The sequence below is a fragment of the Schistocerca gregaria genome, chromosome 3, assembly GCF_023897955.1.
Source record: "Schistocerca gregaria isolate iqSchGreg1 chromosome 3, iqSchGreg1.2, whole genome shotgun sequence".
NCBI classification, from domain to species: Eukaryota; Metazoa; Arthropoda; class Insecta; order Orthoptera; family Acrididae; genus Schistocerca; species Schistocerca gregaria.
Genome location: NC_064922.1, coordinates 821,286,790 through 821,311,286, shown reverse-complemented (window position 1 = coordinate 821,311,286; position 24,497 = coordinate 821,286,790). Strand labels below are relative to the sequence as shown.

Sequence of the window (24,497 nt, the reverse complement as noted above, 5' to 3'; positions counted from 1 at the left end):
CTTTGTGCTCACCCTGCACACCGTATCATCTGCATAGGGAGGAATTACAATGGGAGTCCCACAGAGTTGGTCATAAGCCTGCTACTGTTCTCACTTTATGGTAATTATCTGCCATTTTATTTGAATCATGAGGTAGAATAATCCTGTTTGCAGATGATAGAAGCATTGTTGTGAAGCTGAGCAAAAGAGCATCAACAGAGAAAATAGTACATGATGTTTTTGTGAAAGTTACTGAAAGGTTTTGCATAAATGGGCTAGCTTTGAAGTATGAAAAAATACAGTTCATAAAGTTTTGTATCTTCAAAAAATATCCTACATCCTATTATACTAGTATACCAACAAACAGTAATATAAACAGTATAGAAAATTGTAAGTTCTTGGTTGAGCATATTGACCAAAACTTAAAAAGGAAAAAACCATACAATAGTCCTGCTAAAACATTTAAGTTCAGATACTTTTGCCATGAGGAGAATTTTCAACTTTGAGGATATAGAAGTCAGTAAGTTACTGAACTTTGCATATTTTCTTTTAGGATTATGATGTGGGGTAACTCTTTGCTTAGGCAAAATGTATTCATTGCACGAAATAAAGTAATTAGAGAAAGGCAACTACTTACCTGTAGAGAACAGATGTGTGGCACATAGAAAAATGTAGTAGAAAACAGTTAATACTAGTCATTGAATTATTGCACTACTTGTAATAAGAGTATACACATTCACACAGAGAGACACCAGATGTGCATACCCTCAAACATTTCATGCCTGGGTGGTTGTGTGTGAATGTGTGTACTCTTGCTAGAAAAATAGCAAAAGCTTCTCTATAGTTAAGTGGTTGCCTTTCCCTTATTGCAATTATTTTTCTGTTTAGGGATTTCCTTTGTTGTTAAAGAAAGTAATTACAGTTATGTTTGGAGTTAACATACTTACACGTTGCAAGTATCTTTTTGAGCAGCTAATAATATTTAACCACAGTGTCACATTAAATTTATTGGCTTATGAAATTTTATCAACAATCCACCTAATTTTGAGAGGAGTCCAACACTTAAAGGAAAAATGATCTGCATTGTCCTTTAATGAATCTAACTTTGGCACAGAAAGGGGTAAAGTATGGAGCTGTAAAACTCTTTGAGAATGTACCTATGGAAATAAAATGTGTGACAGATAGCAGAAGTTTTTTTAGATGTAGATTAAAGATGTTCCTCCTAGACAACTCCTTCTAAACTGTAGAGGAATTATTGAATAGAGACAGCTGATCTTAAAAAAAAAGGAAAAAGGAAAAAAAACTGTAAATGGCCACCAGCGTGTAGTAGTATAAATGTTTTCTTTTATTTTTTTAGTTATGTATAAATGTTTTGTGTTCGTTTTCTTGGCACATTCCACATCATAATGTTAACGGTGATTTTGATCTGTGGGACAAGTAACTAACGAATTATACTCATCTGTGTGGATGATGTAAGATGAACAGGCAACTGCAAAACAGGTATAAACAGAATGATACACAACTATTACATTATATAGTTGCTAAGTAAGCAGGACTAAGTGCTAATGAAGAGAAGACAGAATCTGTGGCAAATAAAGACAAACCTGGTTGATGCACCCTTGGCTGTAGATGAATTACCTTCAACATAGTTGGTTGCTTTAACAACTTTTAATGCCTCTTCAGAACTGGTGTATGTGTGGAGATGCATACCTTACAGCTGTTAAAATAACAAATTTAGAAGCCTAAGAAAAATTAAGCTTAATGCCGACATCAGACTGCTGTAATGATGGTAGTATTACTGAAGTTTGAAGTTTCAACATTCAGGAAAAAGTTGAGGAAAATCTATTTATATTAGAAATCAAATCTTCAGAGTTTTGATCTGTAAGCGATTAAGATATCAGAGAACGGAGGATCAGAAAAGATGAACTACAGAAGCTTTTCAACAGTGAAAAGTTCCACATTGTTCAAATAGAAAGTTACGCTGTGTTGCTTATATGGTAAGAACACCAGAGAATAGCATGTCCCATGTAGCATTCTCTAGAAAAATACATGGAACACAAGAAAGATCCAGAAGCTAATGACAGTACACTTCTGGGATGATGTAAAGAGGATGAATATCAATACCAAATGGATTTCCAATGCAGTTGATAGAAATTCATTCAAGATGCTTGTGGTGCAGATGTGTGGTCAATAATGTCCTTGCCAAATGAAAGAGAGATGCTCCTCAACAGCACTGAAAACCCAGTGTAGACTAAGTCCCAGTACTAAATTTAGCTTATTTACTTTACTTGTTTTCACTCTGTTGTGTCCAATGGTATCACATTTTGGGGCAACTACCTGCATTCGCAATCTTACATCTGTACTCTGCAAACCATCGTGATGCATATGGCAGATGGTACGTCCAATTGTACCAGTTATTAGGGTTTTTTCCAGTTCCATTCACCTATGGAGCACAGGGAGAACGATTGTTTGAATGCCTCTGTGCATGCAGTAATTATTTTAATCTTATCCTCATGATTCCTTCGGCAGTCCAATATTTTGTTGTCAATTTACGAACTTTGTGCAGGCTGTTGTTCAATTACCACTGAATTTTAATTCTGCCTTCTGTCATTAGATGTGTTGTTAATAATACAGACTCATTTAAAGAGAACTGCACCTTGAATTTGATGAGCAGTTATGCAAGTTTTATTTTTAATGGGCTTCCTCCACAACCGAAAACTTTGAAGTATAAATCATAGAGTTCCAAGAAGTTAAAAAGTTGTCTTGTGACGCACTTCTTTCGGTAGTTCCTCACAGTAGTTCCTCTGTAACATGTTATCCATTTATGTAAATAAAATAGAAAGAAACTTCCACATGGGAAAAATATATTAAAAACAAAGATTCCAAGACTTACCAAGCGGGAAAGCGCCGGCAGACAGGCACAATGAACAAAACACACAAACACACACACACAGAATTACTAGCTTTCGCAACCGATGGTTGCTTCTTCAGGAAGGAGAGGGAAAGACAAAAGGAAGTGGGTTTTGAGGGAGAGGGTAAGGAGTCAAGGAGTCATTCCAATCCCGGGAGCGGAAAGACTTCCCTTAGGGGAGAAAAAAAGGACAGGTGTACACTCGCGCGCGCAGACACACACACACACACACACACACACACACACACACACACACACACACACACACACACACACACACACACACACACACCCGTACACCTGTCCTTTTTTTCCCCCTAAGGGAAGTCTTTCCACTCCCGGGATTGGAATGACTCCTTGACTCCTTACCCGCTCCCTCAAAACCCACTTCCTTTCGTCTTTCCCTCTCCTTCCTGAAGAAGCAACCATCGGTTGCGAAAGCTAGTAATTCTGTGTGTGTGTTTGTGTGTTTTGTTCATTGTGCCTGTCTGCCGGCGCTTTCCTGCTTGGTAAGTCTTGGAATCTTTGTTTTTAATATGTTATCCATTTATATAGATGAATGCACTTCATTTCTTTTCTCGCCAATTTCTTTATATCTTTTGATTTTCTAACAGTATTGTGTGATTAATTACTGCTTCCATGACTGAACTGCTTTGGCGCACATAGTCCCAGAAATTGTTAGAAAAATAATTATATAAGCATTCAGTTGTGTGTATGGCTGTTATTACTTTTTATTGTTTTCAGCATTTAGGAGATATATTCAGTTTTATTTTCTGTAAGATACATTTGGTGTCTGATAGATACTACTGCTGTAGTGTTGTTGGACTATTTTTCCCCTTGCAGTCTTTGATAGAGCATAGGACTTAAGAGATTACCTGTACAGTTCTACAGATTCTAAAAATAAACTTTCTTACTTAGCATAATCCAATCATAGGTTTAACGTTAAGGGCTACCGTTATACTAAACTGCAGCCTGTAGTAGACTTACAATGATTTGATGAGGAAATTCGTTGGCATATGTGCATAGCTTTCCTAAAATTGTGTCAAGAAATGGAACACAGCCTTATTTGAATCTGAATTGCCCCAAATATTACATTCTGTGTCTTGTAGGCATTGTACTTCTGGATATTTGTGTGACATTTGGATAATCTGAAATAACTTCTTAGCCCTTCAAAAGTAATTTTATATTTTTTGACATCATTACCCCATCAGAATTCTGCAGCAGAGTTTGATTGAGAATCGTTACTGACCCCAGCATGTATGCAAGCAAAATATATACATAGCCACTGGTTCATTGCTCATGGCATTTTGATTTTTGTGTTTGTTGGTGAAAACTTCAGTTTTCCTGTTCGGTATCTGAGATGGTTTTTTAAAATGTGGTAATTTTATATTTTGCATGTAAACTTTTTAAGATACACGATGGCTACATCGTCAGGACAAAGCATGTTCTAAGAATGAAAAAAAACTGCTTTAAGAAATGTGTTTCTGACTCCAACTTTTTCTTACAGGTATAATGGCAATACTGTTCTGTGGGATTGTTATGTCACATTACACCCACTACAATTTGTCCACTGTGACTCAGATAACAATGCAGCAGACCATGCGCACATTGGCTTTCATTGCAGAAACATGTGTATTTGCTTACCTTGGTCTTGCATTATTCAGCTTCAGACACCGTGTTGAGCCTGCACTTGTTGTTTGGAGCATAGTGCTTTGCCTTGTTGGACGAGCTTGTAATATTTTTCCCCTGGCTGTATTGTGCAATCGTTTCCGTGAACATCAGATCACGAAGAAGATGATGTTCATTATGTGGTTCAGTGGTGAGTGTCTTGTGTTGCCTATTACAGTCTTTGTCCTTCAAAACTTTTACAGTAAAGACGAAATAGCAGGAAAGAATTGTGTGTGTCACACATTGCACCATGACAAGAAAAATGACACAGGTCGAAAAAGGCAATGTTTAGTTTGTCACTGATAAATACATGTAAAGTGCCATAACTTCCACTAAAAATATAATGAACTTTACAGTCTACAATAATTACTTGAAATTTGAAGGAAACTTATATTATTTCAATATAAGTCTTTTAGAATTAATTCTATAAGCTGAGTTTTCTTAAATACTGCGTTTTTTGAGTTGTGTCACTTTTCTTGCTGGGGTGTAACATGTAAAACAGTGATTTGGTCAGAAATGATGTACAGAATATTTTGTTGTCAGTAGACAGTGAATAAATTAGAAGATTTGGCAAGAAAAAGTAGTATTTGAAATTAGTGGATCACAAAGCAGATAAAGTTAAATGATCAGGAATATTCTAAATGTCATTGTTGACTACCAGTTAATTTTAATGACACTGTTAGTCAGTAAAGCAGATGACTCCACTCATGACAGCATTAGCTTCTTGACAGGATATAAAGAACATAATGAACGAATGACTTTATGATTATTTTAAAGAAATTTTCAGCTGGTTCCTTCTAAATGTCTAGTGCAAAGTGATTGACATTTAATTGAGGTTTTGTGATACATAGTTTTACGCAGTTAATGTAGGTAAATAGGTTTGTTAGAAAAACAATTTTGAAACACATTGCTAAAAAACTCTTTAGCTACAAACTTGACGACTTCCAGTATGATAGAGCTCGTGAAGTGACCTATCGTAGATGGTAAGCAGAGACAAATACAGGGCAGTCCTGATCAGACTACAGCTAGCCCCACCCCCCATAACTACGGCTGTTTCTTCTTAACCATTGGAACATAGCTTTCAGACTTAACACTCAGATTGTATTATTTAGTGTAGTGGTTCATGAAAGGCCTGCACAGTGTAAGTAAGTACGGCAGTGCAAGTCATCCCTCAGAAAAATTGCACATACTATGTTGTTGTGGTGGTGGTCTTCAGCCCAAAACCAGGTTTTTCTGCTTCATCTCTGAGTAACTATGGCAACTTGCATGTGTTTGAATCTGCTTAATGTATTCATCTCTTGGCCTCCCTCTGCAATTTTTACCTCCCATGCCTCCCTCCAGTACTAAACTGGTGATCCTTCGATGCCTCAGAATGTGTCCTACTTACTCGTCCCTTCTTCTAGTCAGGTTGTACCCCTTCCCCAGTTCTATTCAGTGCCTCCTTATTAGTTACATTATCTACCCATCTAATCTTCAGCATTCTTCTGTAGCATCACAGTTCAAAAGCTTCTATTCTCTTGGTGTCTAAACTATTTATCGTCCATGTTTCACTTCCATACATGGTTACACTCCATAAAAATGCTTTCAGAAAGGACTTTCTGACACTTACATCTAGACTTGATGTTAACAGATTTCTCTTCTTCAGAAATGTTTTTATTGCCAGTGCCACTCTGCATTTTATATCCTTCCTACTTTGGTGATCATCAGTTATTTTGCTTCCCAAATAATAAAATTCATCTACTACTTTAAGTGTCTCATTTCCAAATCTAATTCCCTCAGCAGCACCATAGTGAAGAAGGAAAAACTGTCTTAATTTAAACCACTGAAATTGTTTGATTGAATAAATTGAGTGAATAGATTACATTCTTAAAATCAGTTTGTTAGTATTTGTGTGATACGGTGCCTAGGTAGCCAATCCTGATTTAGATTTTCCCTAAATCACTTCAAGTAGGGCCTAGTTCAGTCCTTCAGATGTCCGTTTACAGATCCATTCTTGTTGGGTAAGCATATGTTCATTTCTATAGAGTTTAATGTAATGGAATGTCAGACCCGAACCTTCTCTTCTTCAGCTCCTAATAGAAACATATATTTTTGTTCAAAATATTCCTACTGTAACATTCTCAAAAATGTATTATGCCTGTTGGAGAATCATTACAGCTAATATGGTACTTCTAATACATCATTAATTGAATTTATAACAACATTTTTCTTAAAAGTAAATATTTGTATTTACATGAAAACCAACTATTATCTATGGAAACTGCTGAAATCCATACCATTTTAATATATTTCTTTTTTAATTGTTATTATTTTTCTGTTTTATTTCTGTTAGGTCTGCGTGGTGCAATTGCATATGCACTTTCATTACATTTGCAGTTCAGTGATGAGACTAGACATGTTATTGTGACGACTACTCTCATTATAGTGCTCTTTACAACACTTGTCTTTGGAGGATCAACTATGCCTCTAATGAAGGTGAGTCGCATTCAGCCTTCTATATCTTTATGTATAACTTTTGTCCATTGTAGGGATCTACATAGGATACTGTATTTTTCACAAAGTTTATTCATAGATCACAAGTGTTATCCGTTCCCCATTATTATTTGCTAACTTCATAGAATTTTTTTATTATTATTTTTATTCATGTGTTGTGTGGTATCTGCTTTAAGTGAGATAATGAGTTAAAATAGTTAAAACTGTCAGTAGCAAGAAACTCATAGAAGGAGATTAGAAAATCAGACAGCACTCGAATAATGTCCACTTTCTGAAAATTACGTTTGCTGTGGACCCGGAAAAGAATTTAAAAAGATATTTTTGCTGCTGATGTGGTTTGGTGGTTCCCATCAAAGAACAAGATAGCCCTGATTTAAATGCCATTAGTTGAATTGTCAGGTTGTTACATAATATTTTTGCACCAGCAATAGCACTGCCATTGGACTGACAGTCATGTATGGAAATGTCATGTATAGATTTACAGCAAATGAGAAATGCCTGTGGCTCTGCCATCATACTGATATCGAAGTCAACTGCAGATGAGCAATAAAGAAGCTTGCATCTCAAATTTTCTACATAAGTTGGTGATATCAGAGACATAAAAGTTGACAATGGCTGTAGTAGTTGACTACAACTGTGGAATACACCAATAGTCTGTGTATAAAATTTTATAAAAATTGAGTTGAGATATTTTCTCTAGGGTCCTCAAATCTGAACTGTGCTGCAGCCTGAGAGACATGACAACTATTCATATTAGATAAACCCACATACAATATTGGGCACAATTATTGTGGTAATGTGAATAGTTGGCTAACATTTTCCAGCCAGTTTATGCATCTATTTTAGGGAAAATGTGAGCGGTTTCTTAGATGTTGAGGAGTATCATACTTTCTGTGGTAATCATCTTTCCTTGAAACAATGGCATTTTTGACATTGTCTTGTGATTTATACTGATGAGAACTTTCACACCACAGTTCTGAAATAGTGACACTCATCTTTTATCTACCACTTCATGTACAGCTCTTACAGAGCATCAGAATCTATTACAAATTCGCAGGACTTTCCCTTCATCCCTTTTAATTTCAACATAAACATTGTCATAATCCACCTGTTAGTCACCTGTTCCCAATTTCCACAAGGGCATGTCCCTTCTCCCTGCTGCACAAATTGGTCACAACAGAAGTTACTCTTTTCTCCATGCATAAACAGGAACTGTGGTGGCCTGGTTAGACTATATTCACCTTTAGGTATCAGAGCAATTTTGGTAGACTCTAAATAACTTCGTCATTTTGTATCCTAGGTGAGCTCATCCATGTGGAACCAGGACAACAGCTGTAAAGAAAATTTTTATGACAGAAAAAGAATAAAATTTTGAAATTTCACAAAAGTGTACAGTCAAGGACTTTGCATTGCCTTGAATTTCATGCAGCTCAACACAACAAAACTTTCTGTCATACAGCTACAAATTGTGCAACCCAGTTGGCATGGCTGCAGAGTGACATGTCAGATTAGGGAAAGAGGTCCATCTTGGTTCTGCCCTATCCTGTTAAATCAGCTCTGTCAGTCAGTTAATTTAAGGGTGTTTGTTGCATCTTGCCCATCGCGTCGTATAGTGTGCGTAAGGAATGCTGCGTTCTCAGAATGTTATACAACAATTCAAGCAAATAACATTAGTAGTTTTATTTCTATAAAGCAGATTAACAATACTTAATTTTAATGTACAAAGGTGTCACAATCAATGGGCGACATGCAACATAAATCCAAGTCCTTGCTACACTCAATGTTCCTGCAAGTTGAGACGTGTCACTGATAACTGTTCTCGTAGCACTGTCTGCTAGGCTGTACTAATACTCCATGAATCCTGTCCACTAATGTCCAGCCGAGGCTGGCAGTAGTGGCGCTTATATTCACATCTTGCAGAGGTCGCTCCTGATGCAGCAAAGTCCTAATCAGTGCACCATTGGCCGATGTCTTTTCACCACCTTTTCTGGTCTTGCATTCTTCTTATTCATTTCAGCACTTGTGATTACACCAGAACATTCCCCCCCCCCCCCCCCCCCAAAGTGCCGGACCGCCATTGTGTAGGGAGTGCGACCAAGGTGGGGGATGCAGTAGTGTGGGCGCATCATCAGGCCAGGAGCTGTGGCTGCATGGGACATCAAGCTTCTGACCATACCCCTCCATCTGGCCTGCATTCTGGCAGAAACATCCCATGGAAAATGACCAGAAGGGTACGCATCCACCTCCTGCTGCCATGAACCAGATGGAAGAGGCAACAACTGCTGCGGTGTAGATGGGTCCAGCTCCATTGGTAGGACAAGAGGAGGTGAAGGCCTCGTGTGCATGGGGTGATCCCGCGGTGTCGTGTGTCATGATGATACCCTCTGTGGCCACACTGCCCTCTGGACCCATGTACCTGGAGGAAAAGAGATACTGAAACATCATCATGAACATGATAGAGGCAAAGTTGATTTTGGTGGCACTGCTGCAAGCCATCACAAACTGAAATAAGAAACCTGCAAGCGCCAAGTCGACGGACGATCTTGCCTCGTGGCCACCGTCTGCTGCCACTAAAAACCCTGTATCATGCAGCGCAAAGCGATACTTGCAGCCTTCCTTCAGTGCCAGATGCTAACGAGGGTGGAGCAGTGTCCAATGGTGGCAGCCAGTGATGGTTCATCTTGTGGGTGCAAACAATATCTACATCTACATCCATATTCCACAAGCCACCTGACGGTGTGTGGCGAAGGGTACCCTGAGTACCTCTATCGGTTCTCCCTTCTATTCCAGTCTCGTATTGTTCGTGGAAAGGAGGATTGTTGGTATGCTTCTGTGTGGGCTCTAATCTCTCTGATTTTATCCTCATGGTCTCTTCGCGAGATATACATAGGAGAGAGCAATATACTGCTTGACTCTTCGGTGAAGGTATGTTCCCGAAACTTTAACAAAAGCCCATACCGAGCTACTGAGCGTCTCTCCTGCAGTCTTCCACCGGAGTTTATCTATCATCTCCGTAACGCTTTCGCGATTACTAAATGATCCTGTAACGAAGCGCGCTGCTCTCCGTTGGATCTTCTCTATCTCTTCTATCAACCCTATCAGGTACGGATCCCACACTGCTGAGCAGTATTCAAGCATTGGGCGAACAAGCATACTGTATCCTACTTCCTTTGTTTCCGGATTGCATTTCCTTAGGGTTCTTCCAATGAATCTCAGTCTGGCATCTGCTTTACCGACGATCAACTTTATATGATCATTCCATTTTAAATCACTCCTAATGCATACTCCCAGATAATTTATGGAATTAACTGCTTTCAGTTGCTGACCTGCTATTTTGTAGCTAAATGATAAGGGATCTATCTTTCTATGTATTAGCATCACATTACACTTGTCTACATTGAGATTCAATTGCCATTCCCTGCACCATGTGTCAATCTGCTGCAAATCCTCCTGCATTTCAATACAAATTTTCTATTGTTGCAGCCTCTTGATACACCACAGCATCATCTGCAAAAAGCCCCAGTGAACTTCCGACGTCATCCACCAGGTCATTTATGTGTATTGTGGATAGCAATGGTCCTATGACAATCCCCTGCGGCACACCTGAAATCACTCTTACTTCGGAAGACTTCTCTCCATTGAGAATGATATGCTGCATTCTGTTATCCAGGAAATCTTCAATCCAATGACACAATTGGTCTGATACTACATATGCTCTTACTTTGTTCATTAAACGACTGTGGGGATCTGTATCGAACGCCTTGCGGAAGTCAAGAAACACAGCATCTACCTGTGAACCCGTGTCTATGGCCCTCTGAGTCTCGTGGACGAATAGCGCAAGCTGGGTTTCACACGACCATATTTTTTGAAACCCATGCTGATTCCTACAGAGTAGATTTCTAGTCTCCAGAAAAGTCATTATACTCGAACATAATACGTGTTCCAAAATACTACAACTGATCGACGTTAGAGATATAGTTCTGCACATCTGTTCGACATCCCTTCTTGAAAAACGGGGTGACCTGTGCCCTTTTCCAATCCTTTGGAATGCTACACTCTTCCAGAAACCTACGGTACATTGCTGCAGGAAGGGGGGCAAGTTGCTTCGCGTATTGTGTGTAAAATCGAACTGGTGTCCCATCAGGTCCAGCGGCCTTTCCTCTTTTGAGCGATTTTGTTTCTCTATCCCTCTGTCGTCTATTTCAATATCTACTATTTTGTCATCTGTGTGACAATCTAGACAAGGAACTACACTGCAGTCTTCCTCTGTGAAACAGCTTTGGAAAAAGACATTTAGTATTTTGGCCTTTAGTCTGTTATCCTCTTTTTTCAGTACCATTTTAGTCACAGAGTGTCTGGACATTTTGTTTTGATCCACCTACCGCTTTGACATAAGACCAAAATTTCTTAGGATTTTCTTACAAGTCAGTACATAGAACTTTACTTTCGAATTCATTGAACACCTCTCGCATAGCCCTCCTCACACTACACTTCGTTTCGCGCAATTTTTGTTTGTCTGCAAGGCTTTGGCTATGCTTATGTTTGCTGTGAAGTTCCCTTTGCTTCCACAGTAGTTTTCTAACTCCGTTGTTGTAGCACGGTGGCTCTTTTCCATCTCTTACGATCTTGCTTGGCACATAGTCATCTAACGCATATTGTACGATGGTTTTGAACTTTGTCCACTGATCCTCAACACTATCTGTACTTTAGACAAAACTTTTGTGTTGAGCCATTAGGTACTCTGTAATCTGCTTTTTGTCACTTTTGCTACACAGAAAAATCTTCCTACCTTTTTTAATATTTCTATTTATGGCTGAAATCATCAATGCCGTAACCACTTTATGATCGCTGATTCCCTGTTCTGCGTTAACTGTTTCAAATAGTTTGGGTCTGTTTGTCACCAGAAGGTCTAATATGTTATGGCCACGAGTCAGTTCTCTGTTTAACTGCTCAAAGTAGTTTTCAGATAAAGCACTGAAAAATTTCACTGGATTCTTTGTCCCTGCCACCCGTTATGAACGCTTGAGTCTCCCAGTCTATATCCGGCAAATTAAAATCTCCACCCAGAACTATAACATGGTGGGGAAATCTACTCAAAATATTTGTCAAATTATCCTTCAGGTGCTCAGCCACAACAGCTGCTGAGCCAGGGGGCCTATAGAGACATCAAATTACCATGCTGAGCCTGCTTTAACCGTGAACTTCATCCAAATCATTTCACATTTCGGATCTCCGTCAATTTCCTTCGATACCATTGCACTTCTTATCGCTATAAACACACCTCCCCCTTTACTGTCCAGCATATCTCTCTGCGGTATACATTCCAATCTGAGTTTAGGATTTCATTACTGTTTACGTCTGGTTTCAGCCAACTTTCTGTCCCTAGTACTATATGGGCGTTGCGACTGTTTATTAATGAGAGCAGTTCTGGGAACTTTCTATAGATGCTCCTGCAGTTTACTATTAGCACATTAATATTGTTATTCCCTGCTGAATTTTGCCTACTCCTCCCTTACCGCGTCTCAGGAGACAAGAAACAGTTGCAGTGTGTACAGAGTGAAGTTTGGCCATCTGCTGCTTGAAGGTTCTGACGAAACGTTCTACTTTGCCATTTGACTGTTGATGGAACGGTGCATTAGTGAGATGCTGTATGCCATTGTGTTCACAGAACATTTCAGATTCATTGGATGTGAACTGAGGTCCATTGTCGGACACGATTACTTCAGGTAAACCAACTACCAAAAAATCGATGAAAACACCTGAATTGTGCTATGTGACATTATAGAGTTCATAGGCGCTGTAAAAGGAAACTTGCTATATGATTCGACTCCAATCAACCAGCAGGTATTCCAGAAAGGTCCTCCAAAGTCTGTGTGCACATGTTGACAAGGTGATTCTGACTTAGGCCAAGCAGAGAATTTTTGTGGTGTAGACTGATTTTCCACAGATGTGTGACACTGTGATGTTATCTTTTCTATTTGGGCGTACATACCCTGACAAGTACAGTGTCAACACGCTACCTGTCTCATATGTACAATCCCCAAGTGTCCTTGGTAAAGTAACTGTGGCACTTCATTTTGAAAAGCTTTAGGGGTTAACACACATGACTGTCCACTGTCATTTTGAACAAGAATCACACTTTTCTGTACAGCAAGGCTATGTTGACATGCAATGTATTGACGCACTACAGAGTTCTTTATGCAGTGCAAGGAACGAAGCCAAGATGTGCATATGTAGCTGAGCAAAATGTTCAAATTTGGATCAGCGCCCGTGGCCTCAGCAATTTTCTTATAGTTCAGCAGAAAAGACTGAAGCAATTCAGACTCCTGTGTATCAATATGACAAGATGCAGCAGAAGAGACAGTCTATATCAGGACCAATCGGAAGATGGGAAAGTGCGTCCGCATTACCATGTTGAGCTATTGGATGATACACAATCTTTACTGGTATCGAGACAACAACAAAGCCCATCTTTGCAATTTTTGGGCAGTTTGTACAGGAACTGGTTTTGTTGGATGAAACAAGGACTGCAAAGGAATTTTCTGCCATACAAATAGGGGTGTAATTTGGTGACTCCATACACAACAGCCAGAGCCTCTATTTCAATTTGTGAATAATTACACAGAGCTTTGGACAACACTTTTGATGCAAAAGCAATAGATCTGTCTTCATCACCAATACTGTGTGAGAAAGCACAGCACCGATTCTGTAAGAGGATGTGTTAACTTGCAATACAATTGTTTTGGCAGGGCCAAAGTGAACTAAGCATCAATCACTGAGCAATGCATCTTTAAGTTTTTGAAAAGCTACTTGGCCCTCATCCGTCCTAACAAAGGGGATGTTTTTGCGACACAAGCGATGCAATGGAGGTGCTATTTCCGCTGCATTCGGTATGAACCGAATATAATAGTTCATTTTCCCTAAGACTGGCTGCAATTTTGTGACATTGTGAGGAACTGGCAAATCTCATATGGCTAACAAATGTGACTGAAGAGGATGTACACCTTGACTGATCGACATGACCAAGATACTGCAACTCGGGTTTTAAAAAATCACACCTGTCCAGTCTACACCTTATTCCAGTATCAGACAACACACTAAACAAAGCATGTAAATTTGCAGTATGTTCTTCATGTGCATGACCTGCTACTACAATATCTTCCAAATAGTTTGAAAAGTTTGGCACTTGTGCAGTCAGCTGTTCGTAATACCACTGGAAAATGGCGGGTGCAGAAGCACTGCCAAAAGGCAGATGCACATACGAGAATGGTTTGAAAAGTTGTCAGAACGGAATAGAAAAAAAGTACTTACATCACTGAAACATTTTTTATTTTTCAATGTAGTCTCCTTGTAGATTAATGCACTTGGTCCAACAATGTTCCAGTGCCTTCATCCCATCTCGAAAATGAGTTTCCTCCAGGCCTGCAAAATAGTTGTCAACTCTGACTATCAATTCATTTGAAGTGAATCTTTGTCCACCAAGAAAAATTTTCAGTTTTGGGAAGACATGGAAGTCTGACAGAGCCATATCAGGTGAATAAGGTGGGTGTAGCTAGAATTCATATCTTAGTTTGTGTAAATTTGCCATGGCGATGGCACATATGTGCAGGCATGCATTGTCTTGTTGCAGCACACATCTTGGAGATAATTTTTTCATTTCTAATTCTTCAGTTAAAATGTGGTACACACTTTCATATGACATCTGGCAAGCACGAGTAATTTCTCACGCTTTCAATTGGCGATCCTTCATGACCATTTTGTGCACTTTTGGAACAATTTCTGGAGTAGTGACACATCTTGGCCAACCACTGCACGGATCATCATCTAAGCTCTCCCGATCTAATTTAAATTCATTTTTCCACTTGGCAACAGGTGAATATGAAGGAGCAGACATCCCCCCCCCCCCCCCCCCCCCCCCCCATGTTGAATGACACAAATGCAACAGACAGACAAAAATATGTACAAAGAAATTTTCTGAAACACCCACCTGAAAACGCAAATCAGCAAAAATGACAAACTGTTAAAGCAAAGTAAAGACAAGAGAAAACCAAGGTGCCAGCACAATATAAACGAAAAGTTCGTGGCCGTCGGGCACTGGTTTCAGAGGATTCTCATTGCACTTGTTGGATCTGGCCCACTCGTCTCGTATAGGGTGCCTAAGAGATGCTGCATTTTCGGAATGCTCTACAACAATTCAAGCAAGTAACATTAGTAGTTCTATTTATATAGAGCAGATTGACAGGTCTGAACTTTAATGTACAAAGGTGTCGCAAGCGATGGTGCGACATACAACATGAATTTGAGTCCTTGCTATACACAGTGTTCCTGCAAGTTGACAAATGCCACTGATAATTGTTCTCGTAGCACTCTCTGCTAGGCTGTGCTAATGCTCTGCGAATCCTGTCCACTCATGTCTGGCCAAGGCTGGCAGAAGCGTCACTTATATTCACTTGTTGCAGAGGTCGCTCCTGGTGCAGTGCGATCTTAATCAGTGCACCATTGGCCAACATTGTTTCACTGCCTTTTCTGGTGTTGCATTCTTCTTCTTCATTCTGGCACTTGTGGCACTCCAGAACAGTCTTTTTGGGAGCTTTTCTATATTCATTTAGTTGAACCCTTATCATGGGTTACTCTTTGTGCAAAATAAACCTAAAATGAAACTTTCATAATTCATTTTCCTCAGTTTTAAGTATGCTATTCAGCATTAAAAACATAGAATACAAAAAATAAATCCATTAACAACATAATAATCAATTTTTAATGTATAATGTAAGTGGATAGAAATCTACTGATCAAGTGGCGTCAGGAGTACATACACATAAAAGGTAAGCTTTTGGAGCCAGTGACACCATTTCCAGAAGGGTTGGAGTGGAAGGAAGAGAGGTGAAGGAAAGGGACTTGTGAGGTTCATGGAAAGGGATAGTGTTCGGAAATGTCACCCAGGTCTCCAGATCAGGGGAGACTTACCAGATGAGAAAGAAAGACTGATTATTGTGAACTGCGCTGGACGAGATTTAAAAACCTAAGAGCTTAAAGTTGCAAGATAGTGCAATATGGAAGACAGAGATTGCTGATAAAACTTCAGGCATGAGATGTTAAGAGTGAAAAGCTACATGCACTGTATGTGATGGAGGTGGGAGGGGGAGAGTGAAAAATAGTAAGGTCAGAAAATGAAAGATGTAGAAAACTAAAAGGGAGTGAAAAAAGGAATAATTATTGTGAAAAATTGCTGAGACCAAAGAAATTAACATAAATTAAGGCCAGGTGGGTGACAAGAACCAAGGACATGTTGCACCACTTGTTCCCACCTACACAGTTCTGAGAAACTGATGTCTGGAGGATAGCATGTGTGGTGAAACAGGCATAGAGGTCACGACTCTTATGTTGTAGAGCATTCTGTACAGCAGGATATTATGTGATCACAGTATACACACTCTGTCCATACCCATTCATCCTTACTGACAACTCGTTGGTAGTCATGCCGATGTAAGAGGTTGATCAGTGTTTATGTAACAGATGGTATATGACATATTGTTTCACAGGTTGTTCTTCCTTTGATAGTGAATGTTTTGCCAGTTACAGGGCTAGTAAAGGTGGTGATAGGAGGGTGCGTAGGCAAGTCTTACACCAGTGACTTTTCCAAACTCTATCCCCTTTTCCTAAACCTCACCAGTTCCTTTCCTTCACTCCTCTTCCTTCCCCTTCAACTCTTCTGCCAGCAGGAGGAGCCACTGGCTCTGACAGCTTGCAAACTTTAATACCTTTTGTATGTATATTCCCCTGCTGCCACTTGGTGAGTAGATTTTTTATCAACCTACTTGCATTACATTAACATCATGTGATGTAAAGTTTAGTGAACAAACTAAATGTTACATATTGTACCAATTTCCATAACTGATTTTTTAAAGTTTATTTTCCTTCCTCCATTTTGAAGATTATTAATCAATCATATTTTTTGTTGCTTATTTTTGTTGATATTGAGCAAAATTTTCTGTCATTCAAGCAATTCTTTTTATTGTCAACTTTTAATTTTCAATGCCAACATAAAATAATTGGTATATGAATAGAGACAGACACTGAGGAGCCAATACACTATGACTACTGCCCACTCCAAGAGTGGGTGCCACCTTGAGGCATCAGAGAGAATTCAACGTGGAAGGGAAAGCAAATATCAATGGGGAATCATCCTAGTGAAAATATAGGCCACAAATGGGGAAACCCTCTGACATAACCAGCTTGGGCAAAGGGCAATAATATTACGTAAAGGATAGATAGGTACTCGCCGTAAAGATGGCACCCTTGAGTTGCAGATGTACAAGCTTTCAGTCAAAGCCCCCTTTATAAGAGAGAGAGAACACACACACACACACACACACACACACACACACACACACACAGCACACAGCACACCTCATACAGATTATGGCCCAGTATGTGCAAAGGAGCATCTCAGACACAGCAAAGGTGATTAGTTGTTAAAGTGCTACTGCAGTGAACATCTGTTGAAGTGGTTGAAGGACAGAGAAACCACGAGTAGGCAGAAATATGTTGGATGTCCACATCTCATCACAGAATGTGGAAGTTGAAGGTTTGCTCTCTCTGTAAAGCAGTATACATAGCAGTCTGTAGCAGTTATGATGACAATATATAATGCTGGCAGAGGCAGAAATGTTTCCGAACATGCTGTTCAGCATACAGTGTTTAATATGGGACTCCACAGCAGACTACCCCTATGTGTTCTCATGTTGACCCAGTAACATTATCAGTTATGACTGCTGTGCTCACAGGATCATAGAGACTGGACCACAGGTCAATGTAAACATGTCACCTGGTCAGATGAATCATGTCTCTTGTCACATCAGGTCAATGGTTGTGTCTGGATACAAAATTATCCAGGTGAATAACTGCTTGAAACATGCACCACACCACAGACACAGGCCAGTGGGGACGTTATGATGCTATTGGAGACATTCACCTTGGTTCCTCTATCACAACAATGCTCCAGCTCAGCCCGCCAAAGCATGCACCAAATATTTGTGGGGCACAGGACTGAAACTTCTTCAGCACCCTCCTTTCAGCCCAGACCTTGCTCCTTGTGGCACTGTTCTCGCATGCAGGGGCAATTCTAAAAGTCGGTCAAGGGGGAACTAATAGGGGGAGGGGATAGTTTCTGGTAACTATTTTGGAGTTCAGGGTAAAAAATGTGTATTAATACATAATAAGACACCCATTTTAAGTTAAATGATATTTATGGGTTTAGATAGTAAACTACTTGTTGTTCTTATTCTTTTGTTAAAAGATGTTTGAAATATATTGCAACCTATATTGTTACATAATTATTAAAAAAAACGTAGAATGATTCTGTTGAAGTATTATATTCGCTGATTTCTAAAGTCATTTTATCCAGTTTAATATGAATCTTCATTGGGGGGGGGGGGGGGCTATAGCCCCCATAAACCCCCCCCCCCCCCACACACACACACACACACACACACACTTGCCACCAACCCTGCCCACATGTGAAAATGAAGCTGAAAGGAATGCAGTTTTTAGGCAATGAGGATCATCTGCAGGCTTGGGATGATTGTGCCTTACTCCCTACAGAAACTGAGAGAACTGACTGAAGAGGTGTATTCAATGTGGCAGGAATTACTTCAAAACAGTTAAATAAATAAAGCTGTATTGCAAACCTTTCCTAGTACCCTTTGTATGTGAAAATCTTGGTCATACGCGACTTCTGAATAAAAAAGGTTATTGACAAAATTATCTTGGGGTCTGCTTCCAATATTATATGACCTGACCCTACACTTTTTTCAACTTTTTTTGTGTTTGCTTTTCTGTCTTTTGCGTTCTTGTCTCTTCAGTAATTTAAAGTTTAAGTCTCAGTATTGAGAGATTACATCTGACAACTCTCTGTCCCTTCTGTAATGAAATTTGGGTATGGATTGTTGAGCAGCTTTATTTCTGAATTGTTTCCAGTATACTTCTTCTCCTTCTCATTCAAAATATTTTAAATTTTTTATTTGTCATGCCCCTGATGTTTCTTTTTGTTGATTTGTAAACATGTGCACAGGTACTGCTTTGTTGCAGGTGCTATTCCTTACCTTGATTTGTAATAATAATAATAATAATAATAATACAGTCATAATAAAGCTTTTGTTTTTCTCTGGCAGTATGTGTGAAAAAATGTGTATGGTTTTTTGCAAGAAAAGAAAAGTTTTTTGAATTGCTGAATACAACAAAAAATGTAATGTTATTTATTCAAAGATGTTACATATTACAGAATCGAATCGTACAGTCAGATATATTTATACACACTTTATAATTTTATGGGTGAGTGCGAGAGCATGAAACTATTTGGGCCTGCACTCTAATGTTTAACAACACATTTTTCGTTATTCCAATTATACTTCTTTATAGGATCACAAAATTTAATTTGAAGCTATTCCTGAAACATGGTAGTGTCTTCGGCTAGATAATTAATACCTCTTTCAGAAAACTCTTTCACTCCCTTTCGCCTGTACCCATAAAAGACTACTAAAATAATAATTTGCTCAATGCTATATATTTGTGTTTTAAATTTTACAGTTACTACTTGCCAGTAAGAAGGGTCGAAGCCGTCGTCGACGCCGTGAGAAAGAAATTACTTTGAGTAAAACAAGAGAATGGGTATGCTGTTTTCTTTTTCTTTATTGAATTTATATATATATATATATATATATATTAGGCAATGGTAAATCACTCATGATGTGGACTAGTGGAAATTTCAGCATGTAGACAATAAAAATAAACCTAAAAGAGAATGAGTAAATTCAGCACTTACTGACTGATGCTTGCAGGGCCAGTTTAAGGTCCAAGAGACACAAGCAGCCATTTGGGGGTGCCAGACTGAGAGGGGTGTCAGAGGTGTCCAAGTGCAAATTATTTTACAGACTAAATCACAAGTTGTACCAACAGCTGATACGGGTTGAAATATACAATAATAGAAGCTTAACCTTCAGTTTAACATGGGTCCAAAAAATGAGCTATTTGCAGAGTTATCAAGTGTGTGGTTATGGGAAGCACTGACTACAGTATCAAATACTGTCCTACTTAGTATACACTTACTTGAAATACAATGTAACAGGGTTAAAATTTCAGCCATGGCCTACTTCAACAAGATGTAAAATACTGCTTCAGCATGTTATATGTTAGTTTACTGTGCACTTACACCTGTTAAAGGAGGTGTTTCATGTGTTGTTATCACATTTGGAGGCACTACTGCACTTATCTCTGCAGTGCATTATGAATTTTTCAAACAGCCCAGATTACATAATAAATCTTAACAAGACTGCAGTGTACACTGCCCCTGTTAAAACGTATTGCACTCCACCTTTGAGACAAACCCAGAGGACTGTGGTCAGGTAACTTTGGAGGTCAGGGAATGGGCTGTGCTTGACATGTCCATCATGGATCATATTTCTGCATAAGCTGTTTTTTTTACATCAGCACCAAAACTTGCCAGTACACAGTCATGCATATAACTCAGTTTCCAATGATACACAAGGTAAGATAGGCTATGGCTGAAATTTAAACCCAGTTACCAGTATATGGGGACTTAAGAAGAAAGCTTAGATTCCAAATCTATTTGTTCTAACTAGTACATTTCATATGGTGACTCTTAGCCACAAAGTCATAATTTAATGCAAAAATGGCTCATGTGTAAATCCATCTTTACTAGAACTTTGTTGTTTCTGTTATCATATGCTTTCTCATATGCCAGTTTTCTGTGTTAATTGTGATCTGCCCTAATATATATTTTTATTATAATGTTCAGTGATAACTAAATTATAAATATTGTGTGGCTCACTGCTCGATGCAAATATTTTCGTCTGATGTCATATCAGTGCTACGCACGTCATTTTAAATTGGTGTTGGCTCCTGACAACTGACAAAAATATCCCTGAGAAAAAGAAACTATCTGGTGCATATTATAAGAAAGAAAATCAGAAGTAATGAAGGAAAATGAAAAACAAACTAACAGTATGAAGTGTTTTTTCTGTTGCATATTTCAAGCAGCGAAAAATCGTGTGAAGATATTATTTCTCCAAACAAAATAACCATAAAGTTAGGTGTTCAAATCCCAATAGCTACAAATGTCCCTTCAAGATTTGAACCATTGCTGGTTACTTAAATGTTGTCAAACTTCATTTCTTATTTCTAAAAAATTATAAATTTTATGAGGAAAAATGTATTTTACTAGTGCATATCTTTATTACTACAATCAGTAGATATGTTTTTGTAATTAAAGAAGTGAAAATTAAACAATCTTTAAAAATTGACGAATACCTTAGTCTCAGCTGTAGCCTTCACGAAAATGTGGATTTTTGAACCTGTGCTGGATGCATGATGCATAGGAAAAATGTAACAGCACAGAGGCTTTATTATCTTTTGAATCAGTGCTCTTTTAATAATTTACGTATACATTCTCATACACATGAGCAAACAGTTGCTTGCTGTATTGGCGTTGATGGTGTTACCTGGAAAAATAGCAAATAATCTTCTGTGATGTGTACACAGTGGAGTTCATCATCTTTTATAGCTCAAGACTAATTGTCAGAGATGAAGCGTTACTCGCTTTCTTATTTAATTGTCATTACTGTAGATAATATGTGGAATTTGGCTCAAATATTTATCTATGCACTTACTTGTTGTTCTAATCAGAAACATAGGTTGCATTACCTCATGTAGGGCAGCATCTCATTAGCACATGGATGGTCTTGTCTTCTACTTTCATTCTGCCTCATTTTAACAAAAACAACTGTCAGATTGATTTAGTTCACTGATTAATGAGTACAATGGGTTCATAAGATAAAGTCAGACGAAGCATGAAATGACACTTTCTTCACTGAGACTTAGTGAGGTGGCGCAGTGGTTAGCACACTGGACTTGCATTCAAGATGATGATCATTCGAATCTCCATCCAGACATAGGTTTCTCATGATTTAGGGAAATCGCTTTAGGTAAATGCCAGGATAGTTTTTTTGAAAGAACACAAGTAATTTCCTTTCCAATTGTTCACAAATCTGACCTCGCGCTCCATCTCTGATTACGTCATTGTAGATGGGACATCAAACACTAATCTTCCCTCCTTCCTTCCTGCCTTTCTTTGGTTAATAGTGGGATTTAATTTCTTCTTCTGTTTATCTTGTAATGCAATTGACCTTTCAACAAGCCGCATGTTTAATGTTACTATAAATGCAACAGATCATATGATACTTTCTTCTAAAGTCCAGTATTAATAACTCGGTACTTGTTGCACATATAATGGCTTACTGATTAAGATAATTTAGTTAAGTCACAGATGTTCAAGGGAAATAAGTGACAAGAGACAGTACAGGTAGTAACCAGTTAGCATGTTAAAATTATTTGAAAATTGCCCCCAGGTGTGTAGTGAGAGAAATGGAAAAGGAGCTGGCATAGTAATATGAGCTGGAACTATCTTCAATGAATTTTTTTGTTATTTATAAAATTCCATGTAATTGTCATAAGTAAATCATTGGTGGTGACTGAGTGTGCAGACAGATCAGATAAGTATCACTTAAGCCTTTACCTTATCTGTGTGTGGATATGCATCATGCACAATTCATCTGCTAGTGAGTGATTGTCTATCATTAGTTTATGAAAATTGTTTCTGTCTAGTTATTTCCATTGTTCTAATATCAAACATGAGATTCTCTGAGCATAAAATAAAGTTATTCTAAGTTATGCAGATTTAATTATACAATGAAAAATGTAATAATTGTTCTCTCATAAGAATATGAAGTAATAAGATAAAAGTAATTTGAATACATTGTGGAACAGTAGGGGGGAATGCTAAACAACCAGCTGCATATCTTCTATTTGACAAGATGTAGAAGTATGTGACAAATATCAGAAGTGTGTGTGTGTGTGTGTGTTTGTTTGTTTGTATTTTGGAAAACAATAATCTAAGCTTTTTAAAAATTTTCAGGGGCAAACAATTGATTCAGAACATTTATCTGAATACACAGAAGAAGAGATGGAAGTTAGCTTCATTCAGTCTAGGATAAAGGGGTTTGCAAAATGTGACATAAAATATTTTATTCCATTTTTCACTCGCAGATTCACTCAACAGGTAATTGCTTTTACATTATTCTTATTCTGCTATTGTAAACTCTTAATAGTACCTGTATGTGTTGTACTAATTTGATTTAACATAGCACAGACAATAACAATCTGTGTGGAGGTCGACAAAGCGACATATGTTGTGGATGTTAGTCTTCATCTGTATCCACTATTCTGTATACATTCAATGACTGTTATTTATTGAAGGACAGATCACACATTGTACTACTCTCTTTCTCCCATTTTCTTGTCCCATGTGAAGATGGGATGGTTTAAGAATCACTGATTGTATGCCTCTTTATGTGTCCTAACCTAACTTATTGTCTCCATACAAGATATCTAATAGAGCCAACAAAATGAAACAATGGAAAATCCTCGATGGAAAAATAACAGACGACCACATTCTCAGGCAGCGACTTCAGCTGCCACAAACTGTGGTGAGGTGTGTGTGTGTGTGTGTGTGTGTGTGTGTGTGTGTGTGTGTGTGTGTGTGTGTGTGTGTGTGTGTCAAAAAAAGAGAGATACACAAAGGCCTTGTTGGCCATAAGCTTATTTTGTGACACTCTTTTTGTTGTGCCTATCTGTGACTCAGCCTCTCCACTATATAGTGAGTAGCAGTTATCCTTTTCAGAATATTGTAGAGCCAACAAAAATATTCTATAGGCTGTCTCAACTACCATTTGTCTAAATTCAATCCACAAACTTTGTTGCGAAGAACAGTCTTTTGTTCAGAGATTCTGTTGTAAATTTTCCAATAATAATCATAACTAGTAATCTGAAAAATTCACTGTTTGTGATAAATGCAAATATAGATGTGGACTCTGTCTCAAAATGCAAAATTACCAAATAAAACCTACTTCACATAGAAATATATGCAGACGAACTATTTCAACAAAGATAGTTTGAAATAGCTTTATTTTCTGTATATAATTATCAAAAATGTAATAAATTTATAGTTACTGGTATTGCACATCATCTGATGCAGCCCACGTTCGAAAGATAATGTGCACAAGAATGTGTTTGCAGAAAAAAAGTGCACATATGCAACAATGGGTTAGTGTGTTTGATGCTTTGGTGCCAAGTCAGTTGTATCCAGCCGAATAATCTCCATCAGATGTAAGCTGCCTAATGCAACACAAGACTCTGCCGTGGGACCTAGTGTCTTAGTATAAAGAAGCATGCACTTTTGCCTGATTTCTTAAGTTCAGAAGTTAGTATAGTGTTGATGCTTTTAAAATGGCAGGTTTAGGTGTTGAGTGTTTTGAATTTATGTGTGTCTAATACTGGTGGAGGCCAGGCCTCAACTACCATGTTTGACAGA

The 24,497-nt window shown here is 38.3% G+C and overlaps 1 protein-coding gene across 1 annotated transcript in view; it reads left to right on the top strand.

Moving 5' to 3' along the window:
- LOC126354535 (sodium/hydrogen exchanger 8-like) overlaps positions 1-24,497 on the top strand; it is a 39,716-nt gene that overhangs the window by 4,402 nt on the left and 10,817 nt on the right. Inside the window, exons 2-5 of the mRNA XM_050004266.1 lie at positions 4,398-4,709; positions 6,891-7,033; positions 19,640-19,720; positions 23,043-23,186. Of these exons, the coding sequence (XP_049860223.1) occupies positions 4,398-4,709; positions 6,891-7,033; positions 19,640-19,720; positions 23,043-23,186 (680 nt within the window). The remainder of the gene's footprint in view (positions 1-4,397; positions 4,710-6,890; positions 7,034-19,639; positions 19,721-23,042; positions 23,187-24,497) is intronic.